The following is a 27,883-nucleotide window of genomic DNA, read 5'->3' as shown; positions in this document are numbered from 1 at the left end:
AACCCTATGTCAATATGGCAGTGTATTAGATCATTTTTATTTAGGGCAAATTAGATGTGAGAAGTCTTAATGACAACTCTTTGACGTTATGACCGTCCATTCAGGAGGAGCAGCACTGACAAGATTTTCAAGAGGCCCTCTTACTAGAAGTCATATCAACACATCTTTCATTTAGGATCAACTTGAAACTGCCCTGCTTACAGAAAGTAATTAGGAGAGAGTGAGAGAGAGAGAAAGAAAATTATTACTTTGTATCGTTTATTTTCCTAAGTTTCTTCTGTAAGTAAATAAATCTAAATAAAACGTTCATATATACATATTAGTTTTGACAAAATTCTGATAATTTCATATACTTTTTTCCAAGTACATGCCTTTATTTATGCTTCTTTCCAAGATCAAGTTACATATTTACTACATGATGATATAAAACTATGCCAGATGATTACATATCACTGGAGAAATTCTCTCCAAAAGTTTGTGTCATGTTCAATTTCTTTAAAAACAACAATAAAATAAAAATTGAATGAATGTAACAAATGCAACGAAATTAAAACATCCACATGATCTTGGAGCTTGAAAGCAAAAACAAATACAATATCTAAGAGTATTACATGTCAATGGTAGATTTTTTCTGATGCCATTCTACACCAATATATAAAATCTGAGAATCTGAAAATAAATTCTCAAAGTCTATCTTTCTTAAAAGTCGTAGAAGTGCAAGCTGATTGGAAAATTGAACTTGCCTTTGGGAGATATGAGCTTGCCCAAAAACATAATACTATAATGAAAGTTAAAAAACAGAGATCAAATAAAATATGTTATGTTTTCTGTAAAACGTGTTATGTTTATTTGATAAAGAAAGAACGTTCATTTTTTTTAAATCTTTGCTAGAACAATAGAAATATATGCTGATAATTAAAGTCTTAAAAAAGATGCATGTAAATTAGTACAACTTTTACAATCTAGATCAAATAGATAAATGTATATAGTTTAACATATAGTACTACACAGAGGTTTTGGAGTTTTAAATCAAAGAATTTGAACTGAACCAAGAACATGATGGTATTAACATGATTTTATGCATGTCTTGATGTATCATAAAAATTTTCTTAACTGACTTTTCTGAAGCTGCCAACTTGAGCCTTTCCGAGGTTTTTGGGGTATCAGATGTGAATTTGTTATACGCTCATTTTTTAATAAAAACTTCCACCAAAAAAAGCACTATATTTTGACATCCAAATAAGGTTCATGAATTTGTATTTTTGCTGTCAACCTGAAAGTGGGGGTCAACCCTTTCCATTTATTTTCACAAAAGCAGAAAATAATATCTGCAAATAAATAAATATCCAGTACATGAACATGTGCTTCATTGAAGCAAATACTTTTCAATATACATTTATCATGAAGACTCAACAATTCACCTTTAATTGTAATTGTTCAAACAATTTATGAAAAAGTTGGAAACCAACCAAGGAATATTTGTCATAGATTTTACACAACAGTCTTGTACAAGCATTTACAGAAATGTTGGTAAAACACACACACATTAAACTTCCTCACATGAACTGAAACATACTAAATGTGGAGATCAATGTCAACTTGTAAAGGTATAACAATGAGTTCGTAGCAAGTAATGTTTGTAAACATACATACATAGTACAACAGTAAAATATATAAATATTAGAAAATTCACAGAGCTAAACAGGCAAAGTCAGATCCATGGTTTCATATTCAAAACAACACACACTCGGGTGACAAGATGTATAAATATAAGATGCACCTCAGAGAACCATTGCTTCTACCTGGCTCCGTGGAATCAACATGGGGCCCAGCAGGTTTCATTAAAATTTCTCCAAATTCCTCCTCCAATGTGAGACTTTGTAACATCAAACATTTTTTTCAATGGAAAATATACTGCTTTTACTCGAAATTTACACAGTAATTAAGACAGGATCTAATGTTTCATTTAAAAATAAAAAAAAAGAATAAATTTTCATTTTAACTTTTATTTGTTTATGAAATTTAACTTATAAAAATAGCAACTTGATTGATACAAGACTCACTTTGCGGAGGAACTTTCAGAAAATCTAATGAAACCATGGGCCTTTAACTATAGATCTTTACCAAGTCTAGTAATCTCATCGACCACGAAGTCCATGTCTTCTTCTGTCGAGTCCAGATTGGTGACAATCATTCGGAAAAAGTTGACATATTTTCCATCAGGCTGGTATCCAATCATCATGCTACCATTCTCCATCATCCTCTTTTTTATTGCTGGTGCAACTCTATGAAGTTTTTGCCACCATTCTTCAGTTTCTGGCTGATCACGCAGACTGGGTGGGATATACCAGAAGCATACATTGGTACACTGTGGCTGTAAAGGAGAACAGAAACATTCATTATGGTGTGAACATTGACAAGCAAAATATTTTCAACAATTCTGACTCTTACATGAAATGGATTAGTGAAAGTAATAATTAAACATCTTTTCAAGGGGGAAAAAGGTTGGTATTTTTTGTTGGGAGATTCAAATTTATGTTGTTTATTATAAAGCACAAGATATCTTGTGTTCAGATCTCATTAACTGACATGTAAATTTAAACCTACTGATATTCCACATCTATGTCAAGTTTACTGGTCTGATGCAAAAAAATATAAATAAATGCAAAGTTCATTTGTTTTAACCCAGTTAAAGCAACTCACCTCGTCAAGAAGTCTGAATCCTGGTGTTCTCTTGAGTTTCTGAGCCAGGTAACGAGAGCAGTGGAAAGCATTATCAATATCCTTTTCAAAGCCAGTGTCACCTTTTGCCTTCCACAACATCCAGAGTTTTAGAACGTCCACCTTACGGCTGCACTGGATAGACATATCCCCTGTGTCATACGACACATCATAGAATTTGTCCTGTTGGAATAGGTATGAAGCACAGGCCGAGTTGCACTGCTTTAGAACATCCTAATGTGGAGAAAAGGAAAGAAAGCACTCAAAATTCTGCAAAAAGTGGCTTATCAACAATGAAATAAAAAAGTAACTGTTCTGTCTACACTTGATACAGCAAAATTTGTCCTGAAAGACTAGCCCTTTAGCCAACAAAAAATAGAAAATAGTCACTCAAGTGGTCTCTCATAATAGGTCCGTTAAGGACAGCCAGTTTTCAATGCTAAAATTCAACTGGGTTTAGCTACAAGTATTGTATGTTATGTTTCATTCTTTACTAAAGTCAGACTGACACCATTTTCATTTCAGACCAAACTAGACATTATAAGATGTCTTTAGAGTAAACCTGATGCTGATATGACCATCCATTCAGGCCAAGTATCAACAAGATGATTTTCAATATGGCCACTGTGGCAGCTACACTGGATGTTTGAGTGACACCATTTTCATTAAGTCCAAATGGACTATGGGATGAATGTATGTACAGCTTCATGGCACACACACACACCCCCAAGTATTTAGCTGTTTGATGGATACATGATAGTCGATAGGCCATCTCATAATCTTTCCTGGCATATGACCAGCATAGCTAAAAAAATCAAAGAAGATTTACAAAACAATGGGTTTTTTTAGGGATGGAGAGGAAGTATCATAGATTTAGAAATCCCCCTCCAATGTGTGGAAATATGGCAGGATAACACCCACCCAATATATTTACGCATAAAATAGACAATTTTCTTTGAATGAAAATATTTTGGGCCAACACACTTTGTTTAATCCTTTAAAAGGGGCCTTGAGTGGCCAAGTGGTATAAAGTGCTCACAATTAAAGATCATTGCCATCTCACCTTTGTCTGTGTGGGTTCGAGTCACAGGTTCGGCCAATATGGGTATGTGAGAAAGCTTGCCATTAGCTTCTTGTGGGTCAGTGGTTCTTGCTGGGGTTTTCCCAGGTTCTTCCTCTACATTTATGCTGGCTGCCATGTATAGCCTATCCTGTGCTGAAAAATGGCATTAAACCCTACTACAACAACATCAAAGTCATTTCTCAACAGACATTTGAAACTAAGTCCCATTCACTGACACAAAGCCCCATTCATTTCCTTACCTTGTGCCTTGTTAGGATTACTGCACACTGCAATGGAGCTCCCATAAGCTTGTGAGGGTCCCATGTCATAGAATCAGCACTAAAGAAAAACAAAATGTGAATTCAGCTTCTATGTTCATCCTCAAAGTTGCTAACTAAAAACTAGGACTGTAGCAAATTGGAAATCAATGCCAGACCTGCCTACCCTGACAAGTCTGTCTCAGTAAGGCAGTTGATTTTTTTCCGTAAGACTGACCAGTTTTTCAGTAAGATGTAACAAAATATCAATAACTGCTATTGTAAAGCTGGAAAACGTAATTAACAGTTCAACACATTGACCATAAACATTATGTTCAACTAAAATGTTTGTAAAGTACGCATAAACTTTATTTACCACTAGTACAGTTGCACAAACTCATTACAGCTCAATGGCTTATTGCTATCTCTCAACTTGACATAATTCTTGCAAATTCTTTTCCATTTCACCTGATGACGGCAATCATATCTCCCGTCATGAGACATACTCAAATTGGCATGTGATGTCCAATAAACATAACTGTGTCCTTTCCAGCTTTTATTCACATGAATCTTAATACTCCTTTTTATTCTTCTGTGTTGATTATTAACACTCTTCTAGAAGTTTATTTTTCCTTTTGCCTTAAACATGCATTGCTTTCTGGACACCATTTTAAAAATTCTATAACAACAGTTTGATCATGCAGACGCTTACCATGAAAAAATAGGTGCAGTTTAAAGTGTCTGGGGTTCTGCTGTAAAGTTATTCTGGGTCCCTGACAAATTTCACTAATTCTTACATGAAACTTGGACCAGAATAAAACATGGATGAACCAATTATCTGGCAACCATAACTTTTCCATAGTTTTTACTAGTATGCCATATCTTAAGAGTAATTTTTGTAAGATTTTACGGCAAAATCGCAAGAGTTGGCAGGTCTGCAATGCACAGTAATGATTTTTCTATGGGATTCTGATAGCAAGAGTTCAAGTCCTGGGCAAATGTTCACAAATGAAAAATCCTCATTTCATTTAACAGTTTTATGCACTTGCCTTTTGTTTTCTTCATGATGTTTCTTTTCCAGATCACCATTTCCCACTTAACATTGTTATTACTTCCTCTTAGCATGTGCCAAAATGGTCTGCTGAAATGTGACCTTTCTAATATTGGCAGATGAGGCACTTACAAGTAAAGAAAGACTGTATTTAACAAGTATGGAACTAAATGATTTTAAAAAAGAATACACAAGTCAGAGACTCGAAAGTAAACATATCTATGTGTTGTTTCATTTCTGTCCAAATTCTGCGATAGATCCAAGACCATTCTTGCATCACAGCAATTTTTATTTTTTTATTTTCTTAAGAGTTTAAAAATCCAGAGAAAATTTTAACATTTGCTAGATGATGGTATCATCTTTACAACCAGTACAGAAAGTTTAGGCTAATGTTGATGCCTGAGTCATGAATGTTCCACAATTAATTCCAAGTTTTGGGTAGGGGATGGGGAAACTTAATTCTTAATTACAAATGTTACACTTAGACACTACATGAATCAAATATGTAAAAATGAAGAGAATCATGAAATTGAAAAAGACATGACAAAAGTAAAATAAGTTCCTTGAAGGGACTGACGCAGATAGTGCCATACCTTAACCCTCCTGGAGATAATACATTAGTTAAACAGTCTTAGAGTAAATGTAGGCTGACAAAAAGAACTCACCATTCGATCCCTTTGAGATAGTGCCTGTACGTCCTTGACATGAGGGCACTTCCACCCCAGGCCCCATCCACATGAAGCCAAAGACGGTGTTTCTTGCATACATCAGCTATTTTGTCAATTGGGTCATAGGCTCCCCTGACTGTCGTACCAGCTGTAGCATTGACAAAGAAGGGTTCCAAGCCCTAAGCAAAATGATAAAATACCCCATGTATAACTTAAGCTCTCCACAAAAAGACGAAAAATTTATGGACAATATTACTCCAAAAAATGAGTAAAGGCTCAAAATACCCAAATATAAACCTAAAATGTGCAACCAGCAACATGTAATAATGAAAAGCCATAAAATGATGAACATACATCTAACACCATAAAAGCATCCAATAGTTTAATAGGTATTTTAATGTAAATATACAATTTTAAGATGTTAGTTACTTTTAAATTATGTTTGGCGATGAAATTAATGGTATGCCTCAGACATACACAAACTATAATTACTAAAAATTATAATATTTTTCGCAACACAATAAATTCATTCCCATCAGTGTATTTAAAATATTACTTTACTTAAAACTTTTTATTTTTAAAATTTGTTTTGTTATATTTGTATCATATATTTTCTTTAGCGTCAACTTTAAGGCTGCAATGTTTACATCTGTGAACTACTTAGTTTAACTTATTATATGTAAACATTTATACACCAGTAACTGCAAATCGAACAATATTCAATGGAATGACATATTTCTACATCTTTACTTGTATAAGACTGCAAATGGAAACATTTCAATGGAATATACATGCATAACAGACTGTTCCGTAAGATTTTTCAGTTAATTATTTTCTTGGCTATGTACAATTTGAACACTGTAATGTTGCACCCCTAGGAATAATCCAAAGTCGACAAGAATTGGCCTTTATTGCTCATTAAGCATCCTGATGACATAATGACAGTATTAACCAACGTTTCTTTGAACTACATTTTTTTAGCTAGCTTAATAATATTTGTGAGTCTTGCTCATTGCTAAACTCATTTCAAACCATAATGACTTCGGCATATATTCCAAGCTTGATCAAAATCTGATCAGAAACAGGACCTCCAGAGTACTAACAAGGTAACCAAGACAACTTGATCAACATGCATGGCTCTTGCTCATTATCAAAGTTGTCTAAGATTTTGATGTTATATCTGAAACTGGATCAGAAATAGGGACTCCAGAGTGGCGACCGTTGACCGATGGACATGCGGCAATAACATAAGCTCGCTTGCCCTTATGACCATATGAGGTAAAATCCATCAAACACATTTTTTTAAACTAAAGTCTAGGGCCTGTATGCAGGAACTCTTTAAGCTCTACTGAACAACAAGTTCAATACAGGCTTAAAATTATGCAAGGAATGATGGCAACAGGGGCAGTGAAAAAAGTAATTAAGTTTTTACACAGATAATATACAAGTTCATCAAGAAAATGGTAGATCCTTTCCTTTATATCATCTCCACATTTTAAATGTATTACTACAATATCAAAACTTACATTATATCGTTTTTTATTATCTTATTCTGCATAAAAATGAAAAATAAAAAAATAAAAGTATGTACACTGTCATAGGCCTCTTCAATCCTTTTGTCAAGCTCTTCAGGTATCATGCAGCCTCTTGCATCGGTTTTTACGGTGTAGACATGATCCGTACCAATACCTAAAAGTATTGCTGCCTTCTTAATGGAAAAATGACACTGCAAGAAAAATAGGTAGGATATTATTGGCAATGATATGCATTAACATCTCTGAAGGGTTAAAAACCAAAAACAAACCGCTTTTCCAGTTCAGTTCACTGATGTATAAGTAAAAACAGATATTAAGATAAAAGTGCAAAATCCAGTGAATCTGTTTTCTATCTTCTGTGTTTAGCTCACCAATATAAATGCATACATTGAAATTTGACTGTGACCCACGAGGCAACTGTAGAGTTACTGGAGAAAAATGGAATTTAACCAAGTTTTAATGCTCTATCTTGAAGGCCATAAGGAAAAGAGTAAAACTGGGAAGGTAACAAATTGAACAGTGAATTTTACCTTGGAGATTAAACCTCAACTGTGATACATGATAAAGTTTTGAAATATTGTCGAACTTCTGTTGTTCACTGACAATTAAATGAACTTGAGCTGAGTGGGTCTGATACTATTCACAGTGGGTAAGGGGCCATCCATTTAGTACACATACAAATATCTGGCAAAGCTCAACCCCTCCCCTCTCCCTGTACACATGCATACTTTTTACCCCCCCCCCATAGAACGGCCTATATTTAATCCATGCAGAAACTATCAAGAATTAATAATATTAATGTGTTTAATAAAACAGTCCACCGACGTTGAATGTCTGGCTGCATCAAAGAAATAAGCTGCAGAACTTTAAGAAGTTTGTCTATTGTCTGCTAAAATTCAAATGCCGACTGAACCAGGTTACGTATTGGACAAATTATTATCGAGTCTTCACCCACTCCCCATTTCCTATGCGCACGTACATTATCAGTAGACACACACCCCACAAGCAAGCGTATGCATCTGGGTTAAACCCCCTACCCCTCCATGCATACGTACTAAATGGATGGCCCCTAACAAACAAAAAGCTTGAGATAGAGCACTAACTTGTCTTATTGTTATTGTGGCCTTATATACTTTATATATATTATCTCTGGTTTCATTTAAGACAAGAGTCTCTTTAAAGGAAATGTTCTATTGTCCAAAAAGAGTTTACAGAAATTCAAGTCAAGAACATTTTTCCCCCAGTTTAATTGAAGAGTGGTGAGGCCATGTCTGACATTCTCAACTGAAAACAAGATTTTCACCCTGGCTGCTGTGGTGGCTATACTGGATGTCATATCTGGATATCATAACAAGTGTTCAGGTGAAAACCCCATCACCAATATGACTGACTGGGAGGAGTACCAGATTTTCAGCAGCCTTATTACATGTTTGATCAGCAAAATTTTCACTTCAGACCAACTAGACATCACAAGTGTTTTGGTTAAAAAAAACTTGTGAAAACAATTAACAGCTGATTTTCCAGTTGTGGGCTTCAAAGTTCTTGTCACTAGCCAACCCCTGTCTTCCAACTTCATTATGGATTGCTTTACTTCGGTAAAGGTCATAATATGACGATATAAACAACCTAAGATACGGTGATATTGTGCCAGGAATGACATTGGCTGAGGGCACATGTAATGGTGGCTGAGATGTAACATGTTCACCACTGCAGTGAACAGTCAGTTAATTTGTACTGGTAAAGGTATTAAAAAGACACCTGTCCTGGTCAGTTTTAAGGTGCTGTGGTTTCGTCCATCTGCTTGTTTAGTGCATCAAGTTGCAGAATGAATATGACAAACCCAATACAGCTTCAATAAAATACAGTACAAACTTGTACTAGACAGAGTGGACATCTACCTTAAATCTCTTGCTTCTGTGTCTGCTGACTGTGTGGTCAAATCTCAAATCCAAGTTGTATGTACTATACCTTGTGTATAGGAATATGGAAATAAAAACATTAGACAGGTCAACACTGATTATGTATTCATCACACCACAGTGAAAGACGGATGAATTTTTTTTAAATTTTGAAGTCTATGGCAGTAATTAAAACGGATCAATTTTGCTGAGTTCTATTACAGGTCTCATAACCAGAATGAGTCCAGAACAGAAACCAGGATAGTACAGGTTTTGGACTAATTCACCTATTTTATGAGTAAATGCTTTATCTGCCTTTATTTGTTCTCTTGGATCCATTATGAAGGGGGATGACAAGTGGTGGGGACTGGATGCATGAGACCAGAAGCCGCTCCAAAATGACTTGGATTAACCAATGATTTTTGGGAATAAGGTTGGTCCATGCTTGGTGAATCTGAATATTCCACTTTTGAACTGTGCTTATTGTTCCTTACTCCTCTGAACTTGTTTTTGTTCACTGGATATTATTTCTAGAAAATGCTATAAAATAATAGCTTGATCATGCAGAAGTTTTGCATAAAAAATACAGGTAGTTTAAGGCATCTAGGGTATTCCTGTGATGTATCTTTGGTTCCCTGACAAATTCCACTGAATTTAATATGAAGCTGGATCAGGATCAAACATGGACAATCGTGTATCCAGATTTTACCACACTGATCTCCCCTTTAATTTGGCCCCCCCCCCCCCAAACAGAAGTGGGGAATAGAAAGAGAGGAAACAGAATTACTGCAAGATGAGGCTTGACAGAAGGTTAAGAGTGCATCTTTATCAAGTTACGGTTACACTAGGCCATTAGGGGATTTGACAGTTCATGGTGATACACATTACTACATCACGGGCATGATCATTCTGGCCTTTTCAGCAAGCAAAAGATTGCAAGAAATGTCATGACTAGTAGCGAGGAAGCCAACACACCATTCCTGATGAACTCAGATGAGAGGTTAAAGCGCTTGTCTGACCACTTTATAACAGACATAATGCAAGCAGTATTATTATTGTCTAGCTTAGGTATGTCTAAATAATAAAAATCTGAGTGCAATTTTGTACCAGCGAGGTGAGAAAATTGCAGGCAAATGACTCCAAAAGGAAGAGTCACAAGTTACCAGTATCATGATTTTATTAGAGATGCCCAATCTCTGATGATTGAGATAAAAGTTCTAAAACATGGCTGTTCATCATCATCTATATCTAACAAGGCCATTAGTTTTCAAGTTGTTGTCGTGGGTTTAACGCCATTTATTCAGCACACAAAAGGCCATATATGGTGGCAAATATAACTGGAGGAGAAAGAACCAGGGTAAAACCCAATAAAAACCACCCACCACTACTGGCAAGCTTTCTCACATACCAATATTAGCATAACCTGAAGCCTGAACCCACATGGACAGAGGTGAGAAGGCAGTCAGTGATCATTAAAGGAGAACACTTTATACCATTCAGCCACCCGGGTCCCATTCAGTTTGCAAGCAGGATTTCTGGGTTTGGTGCTTCAAGGCACAGCAACACAAGTAGGTTATTTAGTGCCAAGGCCAAGGACACACCAGAGTAGTTGACCTAGGCTGGTCCAATGGTCCAATTCTAACCAGTGTATTTTTGGTCAGAAGTCAAACACACTAACCACAGAGCAGTTCCTTCAATTTATTGTAACGTTCTACCCTTAAAAAATAACCTATAATTTCCATGGTTGGATCATAATGTTCAGGCATGTCTGTATCAATCCTTCATCAAATGGGTAGCATCCTCTGGCTCCAGTATGCGTTGGATCCACGATTATTGTTTTCCATTGGAAGAAAAACAGCTTCAAGAGTGATGATATAAGCATGTATTCCAAAACTGAATTTAGAAAAACTTCTTATAAATGGGTGGTATGACAAAGTTGTCATTTGGTAATAAAAATAAGTAACCATGAATAAGTGTAAAATATCTAGTGTGTCTTTAAATTACAGAAGCAAGTATTTCAACAATAGTTTAGTTACCTTTTCTGATGTCAAGAGAACAAGTGGCTTCTCCAGAGCAGTCATGCCTTTAGTCTTGATCTCTGGATGTCTTTTGTATCTGGCAATGTTGAGAGCATAGATGTTGGCCACTGAACCACCTGCAGAGAGGAAAATAAGCCCAGAAAATCTGAATTTTTGTCATGCTATTCATAAAAAAGATATACACATTTACCATAATTGTTTCACTTTAGAATGATTGTATTCATGTACCCTGGGAATGAATGCACACCATATCAACAACACCCACCACCAGTGCAAGCACTCTATTCATTCCTATAACAACAAAACATGGCATTTTCCACAGCTTTAGCAATCTGGAATAGTCTATTCTAGAACTGAAAATTTAGTGTAAAAGTGCACTCGTCCATCAGAAAAATAGTGGGGAACATGTCCCCTGGTCTTGCTTAAGGTGCAACACTAGGTATGTTTAACCTCCCTACATTCTGGTGACTTTTCTGTGCAACTCAAAAATAGGCTCTGTTTTTGTTATATCCCCAGATATAAATTTATTTAAGTGTGGAAGAAACCATAACAGAATGATGGATCCTAAAACTTCTCGCATTACAAGCTGAAATACCATTTTAATTTTGAATTACAGATGAGGTAATTATTTTGTACCTGGACAAAAGATTCCTTCACCATTCTCGAACCCAACAAAAGACAGCAATTTTTTATAGATACTTTTCTCCATAATGGTAAAAACTGGAGCAACCTCATAGGTGTATCTGTGAAAAATAAGAACATTTGCTATCAAATTTATCTCTACACTTAAACCAGTTTATTTTAAGATTTAATTTGAACAGATTAACAATACTGAATTAAGAATATTGTTTTGTACATAATCTCTCAAAAACAATGTTAACTTTATAAATACTTGATTTTAAAATTATGAAACAGAATCAGTAAAGTTTAAATTCAGTAATGAACAATGTGTTGATTCTTGCAATTGATGAACTATTGGAATAATAATAAAAATATACTCACTGGCTAGTGTTCAAGACTTCTGTAAGCCAGCTACCAGCAAGGGAGTATTCATCCATACCACCAAAGAGCTGGTTGAAAAATCTAGGATGTCCTATTAAAATGGGGAAAATAATAATCCATCAAAGCAGTACTGATTGAGAGGGATTTATTGGCACATTAGTACAATACTGGCTAAACGGTCCAAAATAAGTTAAAAAATAAAAAGTAAAGAATTGCAAAAGATAATAAAACCTTCCAAAGACAAACCTCTTATAATTCTGTAAAATGAATTTAAAAAAAATAATAAAGAAATAAAATCTAAAATCCTTAAAAACATGGTCAAACTTCTTCCCTGGTAGTAAATGCTCATACAGGTTATTCATTAAGTCACACTGAAAACTGGTCTAAATAGATCCCCTCCTCCTACAAGTAAATCCCTTTGCAAATAGGAAAGTGGCCTTTCCAGAGGTGATCCAAGGTTGTAGTACATGCTCATAATATTTGTTTTAATGCCATGTTCAGCACAAGATAAGTTATGCATGGTGCCAGCATATTTGGTAAATAAAGAACCACTGACCCATGGGAAGCAAGTGACAAGCCTTCTCACATACCCACATTGCTAGGGAACTGAGCATTTCTGGGGTTGACAATTCTGAGCAAGCTAAACTGACAATTTACAGCAAGACATTTTGGATCAAGACAATTTTGAGAAATTTAAACAAATTAAAACCACTTCAATTTATCTTTATATGAATTAATATCAGTGGTTCAACTTGATATTTATCTATTAAACTATGATCTTGCTTTTTATTTTCATTTGAACGGTTTCATGTTCCTTTAGGCTTTCTTGCAATTATCTGTCTTCTTGAAGAGTTCTTGTGTATGCCTAACCACTGTTTCAACCAAATGTGTATCCTGCTCGCACTGCTTGCATGAATAATCATAATTGTATATAATTATCATCATTGTGATGGTTTGACTCACTACTTGGGCATGTACTAACCTATCATGAAAATCAACCAACCAGAATAATTTCCAACAAAACTTTATGGTATACAAGGTTCAGAATGATGGCAATCATGGGGCTTCTGTTTGCATTATATTGGAGAATTGTAAATCAAATTATACCACATGAATCTTTTATCACAAAGAAAGTAAAAAGAATGCTTGTGGAGGATTCATGTACACAACTGAACAATCTAACAAGAAGAAAAAAATCTGGATATGCTGTGATCGCTTCTGTAAAGGTGGATGTCATCTGTGAGATCATGACTATACAAACTCTACCACTAATCTTCAACTATGGATAGTCTGTAAGCTCATACAAAACCAAGAATGCAGGAATTGGAAGAATTGGCATGCACTGTGGTTCAAGCAATGATTGCCAACTTGAACCAAGCAGTGCTTGAAAATCTGCCAAAATACAACAGCTTGAAATGGACTGGTCAACTTCCAGCAGCATGTAAAGGCAAAATCTTCCTTTGCTAGACGGTACACTGATTCCTTGCCATGCTGTATTATAAGTCCATTAATGCAACAGTCAACTTCTTCAGACTGGTATTTTAATAAAATTAATGTCCTTGCTTCCTAATTTCATTTACTGACTCCGCTTTATTAAATTTATCATAACAATTATGCTAAGGCTATATGGTTTTGTATTTTATTTTATTTTCCATTCTGAATCATCCATTCCAAATTGCCCTAGCACCCAGTGGCAACCAAGGCTTAAACCCATGTGGAAATAGGCGAGAACTCAGTAATCTGTAAGACAAGCATCTTGGACCACTTGGCCACCAGGCCTCTTGCTTAACAAGGTTGAAGTTTACATAATAAATATATTTAAATTCAATCTCACAAGGTGGACAAATCTTTGAGGGGTACCAGTATCAAGTTCTGTTGGTAAATATCCAGATGCAGCTATCTCCCTCCTTTAAGACCACAACTTCTGTAGCAGGGAAGTGGCCTCATGAGAGTGGCCTTTTTAGCTAGGGATGTAGGTAATAATTACAAATAAAGTAAGAAAGTCACAATTAATTTTTAAATATTTAATATTTTATTTAAAATAGTTATGAATAATTGTCGTTCAAAGAGCAAAACTATTTGAAAACCTTGTCAATAAAATCAGGTACAAACCATAATTTTTTTTGTCCAATCCATTTTCCCAGTGTTGCACAATGTAAAATTGATGATCTTTATTTTAATCATTTTGACATTTCATTTGTCCCAAAACATTATTCCTACAATGGCAACTATACAACTTAAAAACTCGCTATGAAGCTTTTATATTCTTGAACCAAAAATTCAGGCACAAATTTCCTTCATTCATATGTGAAGGGGGAGGGAGATTTCCAACTAGTAGAATTTAAAAGAAAGTATTTTTTTCTTCTGCACAAGACTTGAAATTTACACAAGTAATACAATTACATGTCCACACTGATAGGCCACTTAGTTGCCCAATTTGCCAGGTAACATGACCCCTGCATAGTATTTAATTCAACAGAAATAATAATGTATCACACAAGTGACTAACTCAGGGGACTGCTGATCAAGTCTTCTGAGAAACACAACGTATAGCTAAGATGCAGTGTATAATATGCCTATGGCAAGTTTTGTCTGAAAATAGGCATCCCATCAGAAAGCACTTGACTACTTTTTATCTGCCTTAACAACCCAGTCAACACAGCATCCATTCATGCACATCATGTATTGCTTTCCCAAATGATGCTCAGTACTAATGAGCACATAATCGACCCAACGTTGGATTACAACTTCTGAATTATCGGGTTTCTAGATTTTATTTTTCATAAAAACAAACAAAAGAAATTTCTATTTTCTTTTGTATTATTTACCTTTATCACATTTTTATCAGTAAATTAACATATTCTGATAAATGTATTACTTGCAAAATTCAAGCACTTCTCCATGATTTCTAAACATTTTCAAACACTTTCCCAATATGTTTTGGAGCCGACCCCAACCTCAAGTACTTTTCTGGTTAAGCAACAAAATTTACAACTTTGTAAGATTTTGTCCACTCACAAAGACAAAAAAAATTGCATTTCTGGTTGGCCGACCATCCCTGCTTTAGAATGAACCTAATAAAAAGGATTGTTTGTGTATGATTGTAGTGCTTGCATTTCTTCACTAACAAAGAACTTGTCTAGCTTTGAAGTAAATGCCACTGTTGAAAAGCTTGGAATTTTTCTTATATTACTCATCCGAAGTTGACGGTAATTGCATTTTTGGTGGGGATCGCAAATTTCCCTAGTCCCTCAAAAATTTTGAAAGGTCATATCTTGAAAAGTATTTGACCGATTTACATGATTTTTTCAACATTTTATTTTCATATTAAGGTCTTAAGGATGGTAACAACAGCTTAGTGTTTTTGATTGTATTTGTTGATATCCTAAAAGTTCTTGAAATACCTACTATAAAAAGGACAATTTAAACACAGACTAAAGCCTTCAAATTGTTTTTGCAACCTAACCATAACATGCCACCAGAGTGAAAGATTTGTTGCATCTGTAATGGGAGGTGGGTGGGTGTGCCAACAATGCACTTTATAGTGCTCACTGAAGGCTCGATAAACATTAACACATTTTTACAGGTGATGAAAAATTCCAACTATTTACCAGTCTTTACGCTGTACTTGATGATGTCAGCACATGCGTCCAGTAGCTTGGAATCCTCTGTGCCTTCCCCCGAGATCTCCAACCAGTCCAACCTCTTCTTGAGTTCTTTGGGGTGTACAAATTCAATTACTTTGCTATTTGAATACAGAAACAAAAACTAATGATTCATTTATCTTTCTTCATTTACCAACAGTAACATGTAAACATCATACAGTCTTGAGAAAAGCATGCTCCTTCAATCTGCATACTCTTGGTAACCACTACAGTGGGCAACAAGACTAAACATAAAAGTGGCTTTTTCTGTACACTGTTCAGATGTTAGTTTTTTTTTTTGAAGTTGACAAGGAAATTGTACAAATCATGCTACTGTCTGACTCATCAATGACCATTTCAAATTGTAATGCTAAAAAAGTACAAATATTTATTGCAGAAGTAAATAAATCCATGACCAGAGCTTCTATGATGATAACCTCTTCTGCAGAGAACCTGCCATACTTGGATCTGAATTGTACTTGCTCAAGATCATATTCACCTCCTAAATCTATTTGGACATACGAGTCTGCATTTTTTTCCTCTTTCACACTATTTGGTATATAAATAAAGCAGTGTTTCTGCTGAAGATTTCCTCTTTACATTTTCTATCAGTGATCATAAATCATGTGCTGTCATTTGGTGCCCATGCTAATGAAAAGTCAGTAAGAAATTTCTGTCAGCCATGAGCACACTATTCAAACAATTTGAAATGTGCTCAGTTCAGTCTAAAATCAACAGTAAGAATTTTTATCTATATTTTCTTTAGCATTTTTCATGTGACAGATGAAAAAGTGTAACAAGTCCAAGAGTACAACACAGAACTAGCCCCAAAATTGTCAGCAGTTTTAGATGTGAAATTATTTAGGCATCAGTACATATCGTAATTTGAAAAAAGTAAAGATCTCAAATTTTTACTTACTAAGTTATTTTCAAGTGGCCCATTAGCTTTTTGTAAAGATGTCCATGTGTACATAGGTATCTAATCAGAGGTAAATGGGAGACAAGAGTACTCTGGTCAGCATGCCAAACCCATAACCAAAAGGGTGCAAGGTTTTATCTTAGTCATCAGTCTGGGTTAGCTACCATGAGTGTTCTTGGGCAATGCACTTTAATCCAGCTACCTTGGCATTAAACAACCTACAGCGTGACCCGGCTATAATACGGTAGTTGGGAGCCATAGAACCCAACTGTGTTATGGACCGAACATTGTTATAAGCAACCAAGTCAGCTGAAGAAAATGATGCATGTTATCTAAAAAAAAATTGCATGGGGAGGGGTAGGTAAAAAAATGTAGGGGGCCAAATACGTGCTTCATTTGCACAGTTACCATCGTAAATCGATGCAAATTAAATGAGAAATACACCTGTAGTGAAAACAGATAAGGCATATATAATATTTTACTTTATTTAGAGAACCAAGAATTGGTACATATATGTGTATACTGTTTATATATACATGTCTAATGTATAGCTTAAATAGAGTATCAACACCATGTACTCACCCGTAAATCTCATCACATACACTGAATGCACAATAAAAGTAATTCCATGGAAAATATGCACAAACAGAGATTTAAAATATTCAGCAATGTTGTCACAGGTCATACAGGTATGAATTCAGTGGAAAAACATGGCACAGTCATTTAATGAATGATGAAGCACATTTACTTTTCAGTATGCCCTAAGTTGGTAAAAGTTTGCATTTTAAGCCACCATTGATAGCATTCATAAGCAAAAACTTTTTCCCTGCAAAAAGGAAACTTTCACAGCACAGTAAACGTGTTTCAGTCACGTTGGAAAATGAAAAAATCCATCAGATTCCATTGCTTTTACTTAAGTCTGGTACTGACTTCCTCTGAAAAAGAGCTCATTGTTTTTATTGAAGATCGTAGTCAGCTTTCTTTGATGAAAGGTGCATGCTTTATTGAAGTTACCACTAAAAGACAGCTTTTATAGAACCAAACAAATGTCCGTTTCTAATTGTGGCGGCAACATCAAATAATTGTACTGGATGAGTGAGACTGATTTTTTTCTCCATTTGCTTAGTACGTTTTCATAACAATCAATGCTTCAAAGGTAATATCTTTTCTTTGAAATTTCAGCAAACTATTTCATCTGGGTACATTTTTAAAAAAGGAATTGGCTGTCATTTGGTCAAATGTAGTTACTGTTCCTCCCTGCCTACTGAACAGACTAACAAGTAAGATGTTTGTTTTTTGTTTGTTTTTTTTTGTTTTGTTTTTTACATTTTTGCTTGCAGAGTGATGCTGTCTTCCGTGCATGCGTCAGAAATTTAACAAAGACTCAATGGACGATAGAGACACAGGTGTTCTGGTCTGATGACAGGGGATTACTACAGAAAATTACACAGGTGCTCTGAAGGATTTAATTCTGAGTGAAAAGATGAGAATTTTACTTACCATCCACATACAAATGTCAATCTATGTAAATATACTAATTACTACAGAGAGGCTGAAAATACGAAAGGTAGATTACGAGACAATGCCTCGTCCGGTTGATCTCCGCTACCAGAAATGTCAACAACAAAAAAGCGGATATTTCACAACATACATCACTCATGCTAGATGTCACTATAAGTGGGTTGTGATATAACAATGCACTGTTAAGATGGCGTTTCAATATGGGAAAAGAATTTATGTAACAATAGGTAAATTTCAGTGCATTTTATATCAAATTTGCGGCTTCCTTTCATGGGGTCTCTGAATTTCTCCACTTGTTGTATATACAAGTTTAAACAGCCAAATATGTTGCAAATAAAAAAAAAATCGCCAGATGATATATTTTGCCCCAATAAGGAAAAAAAATTGCAGTTTGTGACATTGGCGAAGCTATACACATTATGTTTTGTATATCTAAGAATAAAAAAACTATTTTTTAATGTATGAGAAAAACACATAAAAACTTTCAGGAGCCACGCCATGATCGCCTTGCATTACTCGTGAAGGATCTCTTCCCCAAACTGATAATAAACCTTTTACGTTTTTTACATACTTTTAAGAAAGATTTTTTTTTTCATGTATAACAAAAATAACACTTATATAAAATTTCGGAAGCCACACCATGACCATGTTATATCCAAATTCATGTTATAACAGAGCGTGCTATATCGAGGTCACACTGTACTTGTATTTCTGTACCACAGAAGTAGTCGCTCAATGGGACTGATGCTCTCTACTGGCCAAAATATATTTCCAGTAATTCAAGATAGCTCATTTCTTCATTTTTGAATGAAGACTTCTGGTGAAAACCATACAGTTATGAATTTCTGTTTGTGAGGAGTAGCAATATGAAGATATTCTGGATTGGTTGCTGTGGTCGCCATACTGGATGTCAGATTGGCACCCTTTTCATTCAGAACCAACTAGACATCACAAATCTTTTAGTAAAAACTCTCTCCTGAAACAACCATCCATTTGAGAGGAGTAACAACAACATGAATTTCAAGATGGCTACAGTGGTGGCCATAGTGGATGTCAGGCAGCACCATTTTCATTTAGGACCAATTAGATATCATAAAAACTCTTTTCATGAAAAGTCCATGCCGATATGACCATGCATTCAGGAGTGTGTGTATGATTTGGCTTTTTAACATAGTTTAACAATTTTTCAGTCATATCACTATGTCTGCAGTGTGGCAATTTATAGCGATGTCTAGCTCGAGGGCATAATGCCACAGACATGTAGCATGATGTCCCACCCATTCACATTATCGTGACACCAGGTCGACCATGTGAGGCAACTGTTAGTACCATTGTTATGTCTTTGGTTTGACCCAGCCATGGATAGAACCCATGACCTCCTGCATCTGAGGCGGACAGTCTAACCACTAGGCCACCAGAACAGTGCATTCAGGAGTAGTAGCACTAACATTTTTATGAGGGTCATACTGGATATTTGAGCAGAACTACTTTCATTTGGGACCAAGTTGAACTTGCGATGAATGTTTATGTAGTTTCAAGACAATCCTCCTGGTAGTTTAGAAGTAGCAATTAACAAATCTGTGCTAATGAACAGACAACAGACCATCCCATAAGCTGCACTGGTGTTAAACAAAACAAGTAGGTCTCCACCTTTTCTTTTTTCTTTCTGACAGCGGAGACCAATGTTGTTGGGCAATATGCCATACTGAAGTTTTATGCTGTTTTAACCTCCCCATCAGTTCTATCGAACGCTTGCTAGTAATAAATAAATTTATTTTGACTGACCTTGGTATGCGGATGGGAACTAAAATCCCTCTTCATTTGACCCATGGCATTAAATCCGTCAGAACACTCACTTTTTAGTAATAATCCCTGTCAGAACAGAACCTCTATGTATACATCTGTTAATGACCCTTTTAAATTGCTGATGCATGCATGGAAAGCAGCATCACCCCAAGGCAAGAAGAATGTCTGGAAAAACTTCTTGCAAGGAGTAGGAACTGACAAATACTTGGAATGGAACTGAGGTTAAGTCTGACCATCATGGCAGAATTTTGAGAGACAGAGACAGACATGTCAAAAATTCAAGACTGAGAGAATGATAAATTTTTTAAAAAAAATCAAAACTGTAATGCTATTAATAACAATAACAATAACAAATAGTATGTATTATTATTATTCAGTATATCTTTACAGCTCATCACAGTTTTGATTTTTTTAGGTCAGTCGAAATAAATTTATTAATTACTAGCGAGTGTCCGATAGTTAGAACTGATGAGGCGGTTAAAACAGCGTAAAACTTCAGTATATTGAATATGGCCCAACAGCATTGGTCTCCGCTGTCAGAAAAAGAAAAAAAAAGCAAAGACCTATTTGTTGGTCTACACTGGTCTGTGACCAGCAGAGCTAAAATTAAGCCCATGAAGTGATTTCCAGTACCATCAATACAGGTTTTTTACTTGAACAATTGCTCTCTGTAAGTACTTTCAGCACAACTTGGACCTTCAAATGCTAGTCTTTAGCTGTCAATATTCATCCTACAGATTCTTAATAACTATCCCTGAAGCCTTCATTTTACAAAACATGTAACTGATGCTGACACCCTCCCACCCCAAGGTCAAAAAATGAAGTGCATGAAAGAAACAATAAATTTTCATTTTTAAACCATGAAGATAAAAGGGGCAATGTTAATAAAAACTAAATGATGGTAATAGCTATAGAAAATATATTATAATACAAAATGAACTCACTAATGACTCAATTCCCACAATAGTTCATCTGTCTCAGCATCTCCATATAGTTAGCGGAATGGAATTTCAAGTCTCAAAATGTAGATACAATTTGTGAATTTGTTTTGTGCACAATTTCATAACAGTTTCAGAAAATCCTCTGGTGAAGCAGAGCTGCAGCCAAATAAAAATATGTGGTCCTGGATACACAAAATGAAAATTAAGATAGGTGGGGTTTATTTTAGTGCGTGTGCTCTGGACATATTTATATGAAGTATCATGTAGAAAATAAATGTCAATTGCATCCTGAATTAAACTTCCATCATAGCTACATCCCTTTGATAATATTTTTTCTGCCCTAATATTTTTTTTATACCCCCCACCCGAGAAAAAAAAAGGGCTTTTTTTCACTACTGGACAATACATTTTCCGAGACATAGTACCAGTATCAAAGGCCTATGGTCTATGCACCATCCATTTTGCAATGACTTTTAGGTAGAGTCTCATTAGTGGTTTTTAGATCTATACTAGTCACACAATCCTACTCACCATATACTGATCTGATTAATAAATTACCACTTACTTGTTTCGCTTTCGTCCCTCTTCAAGTCCATCTGTAAGCATCATGGGGATCAGAGACTTTAGGAAGGGGAATGGGGTGTCATCCAATGGCAACTTGTCATGGTTTTCCACCAGTATGTTCTTCTGGCAGTTATCATCAGTCTCGGATTCACCAACTTTCCTGTTGTCAACCATTGGTTCACTGATTTTCAGCATATTGATCTCGTCAATTTCATCTGAAAAGATGTCAATATATATATATATATATATATATATATATATATATATATATATATATATATATATAGCCTTTGACACACTATGACATTACACATAAACCTCTGATGATCTTTCAAGAAAATAAAATAAAAAATGAACTACAATCGCTTAAAATACATTTTAGTGTCAGTCAATCATTTCAAGTGGGGGGATCAACCCCATGTAACAAACTAAATGTTTGTCTTTTTCTTCTTACTATAATCATCAAGACTGCAGCAAACAATAATCATCTAATTTTCGTATGTAAATTGTAATTATAAATTCGAGGATTAAACCATACCGTACCTTTTGCAAATGACTCCATTATCTTTACCGATGCTCACTTCGATTTGAAATAAAGCTTGTGAATATTTTAATTCTAATTTTTCCTGGCACTATACATAATCCTTGTCACTGTATAGTAAGATGGATCAGCATTTGCTCTTCAAACGCGAGTGCGTCAGCCTTGACTCACAAACAAGCCGGCTGGTGATCCTGTTTTATGTGGCCAACATCATCTTCTTGGAAGCCCGATTAACCAATGAGATCACAGCATTGTACTTACTATGCGCAAGAAATGAACACGCACGTATGTTTACCAAACCCGGCTATTACTATGTTAAGGAGTGCTGGACAAGGTCAGTGGAAAAGGTACATTCCGTGCAATGGAAATTTCCTGTCTACGGAAAATAACGGTTCTTACCGTAGCTCACAATTCACCCATATATATATATATATATATATATATATATATATATATATATATATATATATAATGCCATTTATATATAGTATATAATTTATAGTAAGCAACGAAACGAGTTTTGTACACAAAACATTTAATTTGTAAATTCAACAACGCCTATTTTTGAAGGTTAAAAATAGGTCTTTCTGAACATGTTCAGATCAAATTACTTCCACTGTAAGCCGACATCTTTTTTTATAATAGGCCACGTAAAATTTTTGCAACAAAAATTATTCTACTCTTGAGACTCGTAAACGAAAATATATTGTACTGGAGTATATGTAAGTAGAGTATTATCGACAACTCTTTCTAAAAATAAACCATTTTAGTTTTTTGTGATTTAGAAAATAGACTCACCTTCAGTCATTTTAAGCGACATATTTTTTCCTTTTTATAACAAATATTTCTTCTTGAATTTATACGGTTTGGTTTGTCCTTTCTTAAATTTGTTACCGTGGTATCTTTACGCGAGTCAACACTTGCATGGACACTACGCCTGTTTTGCTGATCGATCTTGTATCCTGTTTTTTACCCGCGCAAAGAGCAGATTCAGCCAGTTAATACAGGATTGATCTGAAGAAAAAAAAATTGTTAAGCCTGTGCGTGACTACCAATGTTTGTAAGCCACTGGAGACAATCCACAGCAATCATTTAAAAGAACCTTGGAGGATTGTCTCCCATGGCTGTAACGATATGCAATAATGTGAAAAGGGTGATTTTTATGTGCAATATTAACACATCATTGGCTATTACAGGCCCGGGAAAGATGAGCTATGTTCCTTTCCTAGGACGCATAGAGGCAGTAGCGAGTGAGGACGAGTCTATTCGGACCGTCACGGGAAACCTGACACTTTAGCATTCACAGAACCACCCATTTGTTTGTACATTATTGTTTTTTAAAAACAAAAAGCGTCAAAGATATAAAAAAATAATGCAAAAAGACTTTAACCGAACAAAAGCACTTTATGTAAATAAGCTGACTGCTTACTGTCCATTCAATATTTCTAGAACATTCCATTTAAATAAAAACTGTCGTCTGCATCCAATATTTGCAATGACTGTTTGTTTTTTATTTACAAAAAATGTATTTAAATAATGAACATAAAGGAAGAACTTTTGTATACATGTGTTCAAGGGGGTGGGGTGCGAATACTAATTTTATTCACCTGACACGCCCACCACTCTCTCCAGATTATTTGTAATTAAAATAAGCATCGAGGATATGAAAGAATGTACAAAACTTAAGTCACGCTGACAGAGGTGAGATTTCAGTGATCGGTATAGGCGATGGCGAAAGTGATACAAAAATTGCGTCAACTGGCAATAACGAAATATCATTAAATCATTTATTTCCAGTGTGACACTACCGGATGTTTTAATTGTATTTGTTACAACTATGTCAGTTTTAAGTACTGAGTGTTTGACGTATAACTTTACAGTGTTGTCATTTTTAGCCATTAGGTGTGTGTGTGTGTGTGTGTGTGTGTGTGTTACGGTGAGATAATGCGCAGATGTAGGTTGTGCTTTAATTGTCAGAGAAGATTTATTTCCATTAAAGTTTTATGGAGTGTGTTTTACTGTTATTTTACATTAAATTTCAATATATTAAAATATCCCGACTTTCCTGTCTTGCAACATTCTTGTATATTAACATGCATGAATGGAACAGGTAATAGGTTCGGAATGTGTGGGATTAGGCTGGTAATGCAATAGATACCTACTCGTAAAATCCTTAGGGTGTACGAAGGGGGGGGGGGGCTAATACATATACTCATATTACGGCTTGGTTGATTTGCAAATGCTTCCCGTAAAGCACTTTAAATATGTGTCGGCTATCGCATTTCTTAGTTTGCTTTAGACTGTCTGAAAGTCACAGTGCTACTGTTGATGGATAACTAAATAAGCATGCACGTTATTACGTATGCTCTTATATGTAGTTTGTAAACATTTTACCAAACATCTTAATTATGTTATTTTTATCCGTGCCTATTACAAATGAAAAGGCTATCACCCAAACAAAAATATGACTTTGTTCGTAACGTATTTGGACAGGGTTTTTAGGGGTGGTCGTGGTGGGCCATCGTCACCAACTCCTCATGAATCCGTTCCCTTATGCCTGCGACGTTCGTATTATTTACATGACGGGAGACGCGGTTGCCAGTTTCAGTTGGTAGAGCGTTGTACTCGTAATCCAGTGGATCCGTGTTCCAGCCCAGGTCGACTACCATTGGTGTGTTGGGAAAGGCATTTAGCTCCCATATCCTCAGCATGATATGGTCAACAAAGTGTTCAAAGTGCCGTTAAAGTAACAAATAAATATAAATAATAAAGAAACAAAAACAATTATTTTGCATGACGCTAACTAAATACTGTTTAGCGTTGAAACCGGTCCAAGACTTAGATATAGATGCACCCTTTGGCCTACATGTCGTTCATTCTGGGTTTGAGGTGAGTAAACTTGATGATATACATTCCATTGAGGAAATGATCATGCATAAAACAGAAGAGAACAGTTCAGTATCTAATCCGTATTACGAAATCAACAGCACTAAAAAGTCGACAGATTTTCGTTCATATATGTAAACTTTAACAGTTTTAAATTTAAAAAAGATGTAAAAAAGAAGCAGCAGGAAGGGCGACCCGACCTATAGCATTCGTTAAAAATAAAACTTTATTTAAAACTATGTTTCGTAGAAGGTTTTTATTTAACAAATAAAAGCTTCCTGGGAGGGTTTCTTCGTTGTTGGTCTCAACCTGATGAATAAACCCTTGGTCGATAACAGCTGCAGACACAATACTCTACATACATTTTATTTTATTTTTTTTTAACTCGTCGACCAATCTGTCAGATCGCCCTTCCTGCTGCTGTCGTGTTTAAATGAAATTGATTTCAAGATATAAATTAAAAATAATAATTAATGGACGTAGGAGAATCACTAAGAGCCAGAATATCACGAGAACGAGAAGAATTCTTAAAAAAATATATACCAGTAAAAGAATCGGTTAAACGAAAAATACAAGCAATTCAGGATGCAAAGGAAGGTTTCACTGATTTCTCAACTGAGTTATTTAAACCAGTAACTGAAACCAAAGAAAAAGTTCTTCTAGGTGATGTAAAAGATCCTGATGTGAGAAAAGAAGGTATCCTTCCTGTGTTGAAAAGAATTGAAGAACAAACTCGAAAACAACCTCCTGCTGCGCCTATTGCACCTGTATCTGGACCATCTGGACCTAAAAAACTTAGAGGTAGAAAACCTAGAATCAGATTTAGACCTAGAGCTGGTGTCGCAGCTATGGTACCAGCTGAAGGAGTTGAGGGTGAAGAACCCATAGAACCTGGAGATGAAGAACTCGAAGAAGTTGACTTTGTTCCATATAGAAAAAGATTTACTGATCGAGGTGTAGATGAGATGATGATGGGAGAACCATTAAGTAATGTTGAGGACGCGGTTAATTTTGGTAAGTTTGTAAATAAAAAATTTTCATCTAGAAATATATATTTACATCCTGATTATCATGTTACTAGTCGAAAAGAATGGAAAAATCTGGTATTTAGGGCAAGACAAAATATTAGTCGAATAGATACTAGTGATGAAATATATCGTGCGTTTAGTGAAGGATTTTTGGCTGAAACAGAAGCTCAAAAGGAAGAAGCTGGATATCGAAAACAAGCAGAAGAAGAACGTAAAGAGCAACAAAAAAGACTAAAACAGCTTGAAAAAAAAATAAAAGAAAATAAAAAAGACAGAAAGAGGAAGAAGCTCAACAAGTATTTCCTGTTCCGATATATCACCTTGATGAAGGGGAAGTACCAAGTAAGAGAGAAATAAAAAGATTGAAGGAAGAAAGAGAAAAACAGATTGAACAAGAAAGAAAAAAACAGATTGAACAAGAAAGAATTCAGCGAGAGAAGGAAGATCAGCAAATGGAAAAATTTCGACAGCGTATGAAAAGACTAGAAGAAGGACCAACATTATCTGAACAACAGTTACAAGAAATTATGCGATCAGCAGCTGAGCAAGTATTACAACCAGGGGTAGGATTAAGATCGGTATTCCAAACCTCAAATTTAGAGTATTTTTCCAGAATACTCAGATCAAATACTATAGATGATATTCAAAATGAGAAAAAGGCTATTGAAATAGCTGCTCACGGATATAAAAATAATTTTTTTTATGTTCGTGATGAAGAACTCCACAGAGTAACAGAATCTATGTGGCCTACGGTAATATATGTTGTTTCTAAAAAAGTAGAAACTTTTGATCCTAATAAACCAGATTACCAAGAATTTATTCAAAAAGTAATTGAATTAAGAAATAGAAGAAGAATTCTCTCACCAAGACCTCCATTGATGGATCCTAGACCACCTCCCACAGGTAGCGGATATAATATCTGTCCTGACAATGTTGTTAATGATGTATCTCGATTAGAAGTTCTTATTGGGGGAAAACGAGCTGGAAATAATTCGCACGAAATAATTAATGAGGCAACTGATATCTGCCGAAGATTATTTCAGGGTAATGTTATTGATGCGTCTATTTATCGTGATCTTATTGATGAAATCGTCAACGACCACAGCGATTAAACAATTAAATAATAAATAAAATGATCGTACATAAAAGTCATCAGAGACCGGTACAAATTCGCGTGGTAAATTCGAGGTTACCCGTATATGAATTTAAACACGGATCATGATTAGGTGAATTATTCACCAGAATAGCTCCTAAAGTTGGTCCTATTGCTAAGCAATTATCAATGAAAGCAATAGGAGTTATTCGCGATAAAGCCACATCCGCTGTTGGTGCTGTTGCCAGCAAAGCATTTGACGCCGTCAAAGACAGAATACTAAGATTAATAAGACCAAAAAAAAAACCGTCAAGATGCAAAGTACCACTGAGATGCCTAGCGATATTAGTAAAATAATAAACAACGCAGCTAATCAAAAATTAGCGTCATTGGTTCAGCAGGATGTGATTCAACAACAACCACATTATGACATAGTACAACCACAGCAGGAAATAATTAATACTAGCGCATACGGGGCTGGTCTTTGTTTTAGAAGATAAAATAATTTATTATAATAATGTTTTCACTAGCATCCAATGACGCCTTCAAGATAGAGGAACCCATAATGAAAGATAGATCGGTACGAGATTATCAGTATTACTCGTACGATGCAAGAGAACCAAATGCCTATGGCAGAATTGAATTACAGGTACACGATCAACTAGATATTTTTTACCATGTAAGGCGTTTATCGAGGTTGTTGGTCA

The 27,883-nt window shown here is 35.3% G+C and overlaps 1 protein-coding gene across 2 annotated transcripts; it reads right to left on the bottom strand.

The window, feature by feature from the left end:
• Positions 1-334: 334 nt before the first annotated feature.
• Positions 335-23,134, bottom strand: LOC149804664 (cysteine sulfinic acid decarboxylase-like). 2 transcript variants are annotated; one of them, XM_089942917.1, is made up of 11 exons: positions 22,968-23,134; positions 21,630-21,843; positions 15,845-15,978; positions 12,234-12,324; positions 11,868-11,974; positions 11,229-11,347; positions 7,352-7,486; positions 5,758-5,939; positions 4,045-4,123; positions 2,704-2,955; positions 335-2,374 (listed from the first exon to the last, which is right to left on the bottom strand). In XM_089942917.1, the coding sequence occupies exons 1-11, from the start codon at positions 22,987-22,989 to the stop codon at positions 2,111-2,113; spliced, it is 1,599 nt and encodes a 532-aa protein (XP_089799043.1). In that variant the 5' UTR covers positions 22,990-23,134; the 3' UTR covers positions 335-2,110. The 2 variants fall into 2 exon arrangements, with proteins under 2 accessions (XP_089799043.1, XP_089799044.1); XM_089942918.1 differs by lacking the exon at positions 22,968-23,134 and adding an exon at positions 22,172-22,385.
• Positions 23,135-27,883: the final 4,749 nt, after the last annotated feature.

The sequence above is a fragment of the Sinohyriopsis cumingii genome, chromosome 2 (genome assembly GCF_028554795.1).
Source record: "Sinohyriopsis cumingii isolate HCF-2022 chromosome 2, ASM2855479v2, whole genome shotgun sequence".
NCBI lineage: Eukaryota > Metazoa > Mollusca > Bivalvia > Unionida > Unionidae > Sinohyriopsis > Sinohyriopsis cumingii.
This window is presented reverse-complemented; position numbering and strand designations above follow the sequence as displayed.

Bases quoted from the DNA above. Each gene is read 5' to 3' on its own strand.
- LOC149804664 (XM_089942917.1), bottom strand. From the start codon at position 22,989: ATGTCGCTTAAAATGACTGAAG. The intron at 11,975-12,233 runs GTGAGTATATTT...TATTTTTCACAG, and splicing joins GAAGTCTTGAACACTAGCCA to ATACACCTATGAGGTTGCTC. The intron at 11,348-11,867 runs GTACAAAATAAT...TCCTCTCTGCAG, and splicing joins TGAAGGAATCTTTTGTCCAG to GTGGTTCAGTGGCCAACATC.